The 8,352-nt window shown below is 33.5% G+C and overlaps 1 protein-coding gene across 1 annotated transcript; it reads left to right on the top strand.

Annotated features, from left to right (window-relative positions):
• The first annotated feature begins 2,254 nt into the window (after window positions 1-2,254).
• Window positions 2,255-4,787, top strand: LOC132040282 (large ribosomal subunit protein eL39x). The gene is made up of 3 exons (XM_059430917.1): window positions 2,255-2,410; window positions 4,013-4,116; window positions 4,541-4,787. The coding sequence occupies exons 1-3, from the start codon at window positions 2,408-2,410 to the stop codon at window positions 4,587-4,589; spliced, it is 156 nt and encodes a 51-aa protein (XP_059286900.1). The 5' UTR covers window positions 2,255-2,407; the 3' UTR covers window positions 4,590-4,787.
• Window positions 4,788-8,352: the final 3,565 nt, after the last annotated feature.

The following is an 8,352-nucleotide window of genomic DNA, read 5'->3' as shown; positions in this document are numbered from 1 at the left end:
AAAATGGACGTCATTATGGAAACTGGAATTGATTCCTCTTTACCCTGAATATGAAATTTGGCATGTTGTCCTGGTCACTCTTCAGTAACGATTTCACCTGATTAGGCAAGACCAAAGCACTAGTGAAGAGGGCTTGTACATTGTTAGCAACAACGTGATTAGCCAGAGCATCAGCTACAGTACTAGCTTCCCTATAGCAATGCACGATGCTATAGTTTCCTTTTCACATTTCCTCCTTGATGTTGATAATGATATCCATCATCTGCCAAGAAGTGTTGGAGTTCCCATTGATCATATTAACCAGTATCATCATGGATCGGACTCAATAATAACATTATTAATACGATTTAGAGTACACCATTGCAGACCCTTGAGAATAGCCATTCCTTCGGCATTGTTAATAACATAACTAAATATTAGTATGAGCTTCTATAATTGTGATAACATGTAACGGGCAGCACCTTATTGGTGTAATTTGCTTTCCCTTATTGTCAATAAAGGGAATTGAAGCACTAATTAAAATACAGGAGAACACTCATTCCCGAAGTTGCTAGGTAATTTTAATGTGTTCCTTTTACATAAATTGTTTTCAATTTTCTCATGTTTAGCTGGTCAAAATGTTTTGAAAAACAATTTCTCTAGAAAAACAAGTTCTTTAGAAAATAAGAACATGACTTCCCTGGTGCAAGTATGAAAAAGAGTTCTATAAGTGACATTTTAATGATGATTATCTCTCCCTCGCCCTTGCCCCTGCCCTCTGCCTCTACACCCCTCCCCGCCTTCCACTTCCTACCCAAGCACCCCCCAACCTCCATTCCCCATACCTCCAACTCACCCACACCCCTCTAATCCCCCCCCCCCCCCCCCCCCACACACACCCCTACACTCAATTCGTTTCCACCTCGTGCCTAAATTTTAAGTAAAATATTTTTGAAATAATATTTTTTGAAGACATGAAATTCATTTCTATGAGACTAAAATTCCATAAAGTCGAGCATTATATGTACATTCATCTAAACCCCTTGAATCATTCACTTTGAAAAAAAGGGATTTAACCAATCTTTAGCTAAATAATTTACTTCTCAGAAAAGTATGAAGATAAATGAAAGATTATTTTCTCGTTTATTTTCATTGATACAAAATAACACAAGCTTTTACTTAAGTATTTACTGTGATGCTCTATCCTTTACATCTTTTAGCTGTCAATGAGCTCGTTAAATACCAAATTAACCTCACTCGAGGGCCTCGTCTCCCATCTTTGCATCCAAATAAAGTGGAATTGTTTTGTTTTAAGCTTAGAAATTATTGTTGTATGAACCCCTAATAAACCAAAAAAGTAACTATAAAAAAGGAAAATGAAAAAGAAACATGTTCAAAATCGTCTTTGATGCCCATTTTGTAAAAATAGCACGGGCTAGTTGCTTTTTGGACGGACTCCTTGAAAAAAATAATTTGAAAATTTGTCGAAAAAGTAAGCACTTCTTATGTGAAAATACCATGACTGTGTCGTGGATTTTGAACAAAAACAAGTAAAACCATGATTTTTGAAATCAAGAACATTGTCATCGATTTCCAACTTAAAACAAAAAAATTAAAAAATCGATGATAATGTCCTGGATTTCATCTAGAATAGTATAATGGAGTTTTATTGTCATGAAAATGCATGAAGATGTTGAGATGGATGTGTGTGCATACTAGAAGAGATAAGAATAGAAATGAGGATATCGGGGACTAACGCAGTTGCCTTCTCCTCGCCCCCCCCCTCCCCCTCCCCCCCAAAAACCCATTTTTCCATCTTCTTCCTTAAAAGGTAACCCGGCCCTCCCGTTAAGTTAGTGAATCGAACCAAACCTCAGACCTTCCCCATTTTAATTTTTGCCATTCTCCTAAAATACCCAGAGGTTCTGGGTTCAAACTCGACTCAGTAAAAATAATAATTTCACAAGACAGAATTTCGTAGCAAAATTAGGCCTATTCAAACAAAAGGGCCTAACTTTCGTAGAATTCCAGCAGAGTAAAAAAACAAAAATTCTACCTCGCAAAATTTCTCAAGACAAATTTCTGCCCCAAAGCCTTGCCTTATGATTTTTTTTTTTCACTAAGCTGGGGTTCCAACTCAGAACCTGCGGTATTTTCAGCCACTTTTTCAATCGAAGGGAAAAATTAAAAACGAGCAATTTGAGGGATAAAAATTAAAGACCAGTGCCTTAGAAGGACAATCCGTGCAAATGACCCAACGTCTTTATTGGGCTTACAGATATCGGACCCAATAGCGTTAACTAATTGGGCTTCATTTATACACACTATAAATAAGCACAAACTAGGGTTTCCTTAAATCCTTGTTATTTCACCCTTCAACAGCAGCAGCAGCAGCAGCAGGAGGCATTAAACTCGCCGATCGTGAAAAATGGTAGTTTTTTGTTTTTTCCTATACTTCGTCGATATATTTACTGGTTGCTTTTGATTTACCGTTTCCATTTTTTTTTTTTAGTGGAGTTGTTTTTTTACTGATGTTTTCGTAATAACATTTTGGAGCTTTAATGTTCAGCAAAGTTTATGTATTGTACTAGGCTTCGTCGATAATATATATATATATATATATATATATATATAGCATGGGAATTTCTGCACTGAAATTTCATCTACTGGGAGAAAATATTTACATGCTTTAGCGCATATTTGTGTATAAGGACCTTTTTATACATTATTATTCTCTTTTGTATAAGGTTTATACGTTATGTATAATGTTTTCCCCATTACAGTTGCTGTATAATATTGTATATTGGGCTACATGGTATGGTATAATATTTTATGCTGGGCTGTATACTTTTGAAAATTATGTTTTAGTAGTAAGATGTTGGAGCCTGATGTTAGCGATGTTTATGTATTGAATGACTATTTTTGGATTTAATATGCTTTGCTGATTAATTTCTAGCATTGTAATTTGTGCACTGAATTCATTGTCTTCAACATATAAGTGAGATTAAACACAGTACCTCACAGTTTCCATTTAATTGCCGTTTTTTATGGGAAAATTACAGCCAAATAATAGTCGGCCATCTAGTTTTCAAAATATGTACGCAGTGTATAGGTGGTGTATAGTTTATACTAAATATACATACTTATACAGCCGAAGTGTTGGATAGTGGATACTTCGGCCATGTTTGGTAAACTAGATGGCCGAAGGGTATATTTATGTAAGTATCCTTTTTTTTTTAAAAAAAAAGTGAGATGCCTCTGAGTTTCCATTTAATTTACTGTTTTTTTTTTTTAAATTTTAGTAGAGTTGTTTTCTACCGATGTTTTGGTAATAAGTTGTTGGAGCGTAATATTCAGCAAAGTTGATGTATTGGATGACTATTTTTTGGATTTACTATGCTTCGTGGATTCTACATTTCTAGCATTGGAATTTGTGCACTGAATCCATCATATAAGTGAGAAACAAAGTAAACTCACAGTTTCCGTTTAATTTACTGTTTCATTTTTTCAAGTAGAGTTGTTTTTTTAGATGTTTTCGTAGTAAAACGTTGGAGCTTAGTATTCAGCAAAGTTTATGTATTGAATGATTATTTATTCAGCAAAGTTTATGTATTGAATGACTATTTTTTGGATTTACGATGCTTTGTTGATACTCCCTCCGTCCCAATTTGTGTGGCACAATTAAAATTCCGATAGTCAACCAAGGTTTTATTTCACCTGAATTTCTTTATATGCCTTTTAAATATTTTTAGTTGTTTATTATTTGTGATTTATACTACTTTTTACATAGTTTCCAAATATATAAATGTTATTTCAAAAAGCTTAAAGCTTCTGTGTTCAAATTCACGGTCAAAATTTAAAAGTTTGAATTTGAAATCCCAACCGTGTCACATAAATTGTGATAGAGGGAGTATATTTCTTTCATTGGACTGAATTCATGGTCTTCATCAAATAAGTGAGATTAAGTACAGTACTTCACAGTTTTTATTTAATTTACTGATTTTTTAAAATGTTTTTGTTAATTTTTGTGCAGCCGTCCCACAAGACTTTCATGATCAAGAAGAAGCTGGCGAAGAAGCAGAGGCAGAACAGGCCTATTCCTTATTGGATCCGTATGAGGACCGATAACACCATCAGGTATTCAATTTCTCTTTGTACTTTTTTGTATCTTATGTTAATTTGGGCTTGAGAAGTTGTGGGTATTCCGATGCAATTTGAACGACACAATTATGCATTTTAACCCCAATTTTTATTGTAATAGTTTCTTTTAGACTCATTAGCTAGCTACTACGGTTCTTGGCATATATTATGTTGGTCTAAACCATTTTAGAGTTACCAATGGAAGTGTAATTTTATCAGTTTAGTTCTTGCTAGATTTCTTCCCAATATCATTCTTGCGTCATATTCATTTTTCTCTTTGTAATTTTTTAGTTCCGTTTTGTATACTGTGTTAATTTGGGGCTAATGAGTTCTGGGTTTTCACTATTCTTATTGTATTGTTTTGTTCCTTTTTTGTATAGTGTGTTAATTTTGGGGCTAAGAGGTTATGGTTGTGTTTCAGGTACAATGCGAAGCGCAGACACTGGAGGCGTACCAAGTTAGGATTTTAAGGTGGAGGGCTTGGAGTTCTCTTCAAGGTTTTATGGAAAAAGTTATGTGTTTTTTTTTGTTACTTTCCAGTTTTGTTTATTAGGAGCTTATTCCGAAACAAAATTTAGTAGAGTTGTTTTCTACTGATGATTTGGTAAAAAATGTTGGAGCTTAATATTCAGAAAAGTTTATGTATTGAAAGACTATTTTTGGATTTACTATGTTTTGTTGATTAGTTTCTAGCATTGAAGCTTGTGCCTTGGGAATTTTCATAGATAAGTGAAATATTAGCCTTATGGAAATTTTCCATGTGGAAGGTTGTGGTTCTAAGGTGAGTGTTTATTGTTAATTCCCATTTTATTTATTAGGAGCTTATTCTGAAATGAAATCTAGTTGAGTTGTTTCTACTGATGTTTTGATATAACATGCTGGAGCTTAATATTCAGCAGAGTTCATGTATTAAATGACTTTCTGGATTTACTACGCTTTTTTGATTAATTTCTAGCATTGGAGCTTGTGCACTGGGATTCAGTGTTATGATATAAGTGAAATCAGCCTTGTCTGTTGAAACTTTTCATGTGGAAGGTTGGGTTTGCTTTGTTAAATTGACTTCAGTGGTGAAAAGACATTATCAGTACAGATATTTTACTTCTTAATCCTTGGTCTTCAACATTTGACATGGTTGTAATCCATCCATTAATACTAGAAAAAATTTCCATAAAAAACCTTTGTATCTGATATTATTGCATGATTATCGGATGTCACCTTTATGTGCTAGAAAATGATTGTCCAAGTCAAACATTGCTCAAGAAAAACATTTCCTTCAATACTAAGTAGACCGGTGGCGTCGAAATTACTGGGTAGTCTTGAAGAGTTCATTCAAGAATGGGTATTGTATTAGGTACTAAGAGAACTTTCTGACAAACCTGAGGTAGTGATGTGAAAGCGAAAATGTGTTTTGTTGGTGTAATATTTAACAATACTAGCATGTGATGCCTTTTTTTTTCCATAATTTAGTGTTGTAGAGTGGTTTTTTTTTTTTTTTTTTTTGTATCGAGGCTGATGTGGCTCAAAAACTTTTTGCTTCCGAACTTGCTTGGTATCGTAGTAGTTAGTGGATATAGAGGCAACACGATGTTGGTGTTGTTTGCTGGCTGCACTTGTGGAATTACATTGGGTATGTTGTTGTATGGTTCGAGCGCATATGCCCTCCTGTGTTGTTACCACTAAATCAAAGTCGGGATACTTTTAATCTTGTGTTGCCTTTTGTTTTTTCGCAACCTCAGGAGTTACTGAGGATTATTCTTGTGCTTGTTCTCATTTGAAGGATCTGTTTTGAAATCTGCCAAGCGTATATATTTGTTTCTCTTCTAAATTATAGCTTCTTCTTTGGTTTTCTTTCAACTGTTAGTTTCTCTCTTATTTAAAAAGAAAAAATAATTATTTGTCAATTAGGCAGGACTAATGTAAAACAACATATCCATTATAATTCCACAAGTGGGGTCTGGGGAGGGTATTGTGTATACTGACCTTGCCCCTCTAAAACCCCACCTTTTGGAGGTAGAGGTTTCCGATTGGCTCAAGAAAAGCAATTCAAAACAGTTTTGAAAAAAGAAATATGAATTCAAAAGAAATATGAAAGTTGAAGAAACATGACAAATAATTAGGATAGAACATTTTGAAAGAGGAACAGAAACAATAGCTAAATATTGCGGTAACTAAAGCACAAGAAGTATGTAGTGGTAGAAACCGAAGAACAAGAAGCTATGAGAACAATACTAGTACACTACTGATAAGAAAAGTAGATACTGCATTTCAAACTACCACCAAACGTTTCCTAACAACGCTCAATTGTTTGCTAACTGTTGACCCTAATCTGAGACTTCCATATCTCCTATCTAAAGTGTCATTAGATAATATAATGTAATGATCAAATTATGTATATATTTTGATCGAAAAAGTTTTGGTCTCTGAACTTCGAATTAAGGCGTGGATAATTTATACTCTCCCATGCATCTGAATTGTGCTTGCAATTTGTAGAAAATGTCTCACCTTGACAATTCGTTAATAAGTACAATTCGTTAATAAGTCCTTCATAGAACAACATTTGAACTTGCAAGGATTTAGGATTATTGTTTTATTTATCTCTACTTTAGTAACATGCTTATTAAGTTGAGTACATGTGGCACAATGTAGACACTAACCAGGGCGGAGCTAGCATAGTACTCGGGGGTTCGGCCGAACCCAGTAACTTTGGTCTAAAACCCTGTATTTGTCTTGAAAATTTCATTGAATATGTATAAATTGATAATTTAGAACCCAGTAACTTAAACGAATTAGAATCCCGAACCCACAAGCCTTGAATCCTGGCTCCGCCTCTGACACTAACATGAAAGTTTTCAAAACAATGGAGATCTCTAGACAATTTCTTACGATCTAAGTGTATTTGGTGAATGAAGTTACCGGATACATATTTGTACTGATGGGAGGCAACAGACAACCATGGAATTAGTAAACATTCTTTTGATATAATGAAGATTACCAATTATTAATAGCATTAGTAATATAATAGTCAAATTTCAAATTCAATCGAAGTTTCATTACTAACGGCAATTAAATTAAGAAAGGTGATAGTCGTACTTTTCATGAGCTTAATGATTCTTTACTCGATAATGGAAATCAAAATGGTTAATTGTTATAGGCCAACACTAGTTGGATCTACTTGTGGAACTGATCTTTGCACACATAATTAGAATTCAGAGAAGTAAACATAGGAGTAGTAAAAGATAAGGTTTGTGCTTAAGAGGAAACCAAAAGTTGGTTTTTTAAATAGTTATATCATTCATAATACAAATTTATTGGTTCTGTTTTTGTTGGTTTTGTTCGATTTGACATTCTTCTCGATTTTATATAAGATTTTCTAATTATGTATCAAAACCTAAAAAATTTCAACGGAAAAGAAGAATAAGATTAATGGAAACGTTAACGAAAACAGAAACAAATAAAGAATAAAATGGAGGAGAAGAAACAAAAGCATTAAATACACCATGTTATCAATGGAAAAATCCCAATTATTATTAGTAGTTTAATTTGCATAACGTCGGAATTTGAATTTTTTGTTCTAACCAAATCAAGAAACTGAAGATGAAATCAATACGTGTTGTTACTTCCTTTGTCTTGTATTTCCCTTTTACTTCTTCCTCTTTTCATCCCAAATTATAAGGGGTCGTTTGGTAGGGTGTATAAGAATAGTACTGAATAGGGTATTAGTATGTTGGATTTAGTAATTTTGAGATTAGTTATGTTGGGAGCAGTTATGCTGACATAATTTTTATCGACTTTTGGTTTGTTGTATTAAATAACATGCATAATCTCTAAATATTACTAATAGGGTGTATAGAATCAAGATAGTACTATTAATACTATTTGTATACTTCTAAGTAGTACTTATAGGGTGTATTAGAATCAAGCTGGTACTAGTTAATACCATGTTTTAATATGTATAAAAATAGTATTGAATAGGGTCTAAAAGTAATACTGATATTAGTTGTTCCAAACTTAAATTTGCAACTCATTATTTTACCTAATACATCCCTACTAAACGATCCTAAGAGTTCAAGTGTTAAACATCTTTAAAAGTTCACTACTAGAAACTTTCAAAGTTAAAAGCAATATTAATGCAAAAATAGAATTTTCTTGAGTGGTGTCCGGCCTAACTTGTGAACGTCTCAGATATTTTTCCTGTACTTGACATTTCCACCATCGTAGGTATCAATTACTCTG

Source organism: Lycium ferocissimum, chromosome 12 (genome assembly GCF_029784015.1).
Source record: "Lycium ferocissimum isolate CSIRO_LF1 chromosome 12, AGI_CSIRO_Lferr_CH_V1, whole genome shotgun sequence".
Lineage (NCBI taxonomy): Eukaryota > Viridiplantae > Streptophyta > Magnoliopsida > Solanales > Solanaceae > Lycium > Lycium ferocissimum.
The sequence above is the reverse complement of the archived record's forward strand: the minus strand, read 5'-3'. Positions and strand labels throughout refer to the sequence as shown.

Bases quoted from the DNA above. Each gene is read 5' to 3' on its own strand.
- LOC132040282 (XM_059430917.1), top strand. The intron at 4,117-4,540 runs GTATTCAATTTC...GTTGTGTTTCAG, and splicing joins AGGACCGATAACACCATCAG to GTACAATGCGAAGCGCAGAC.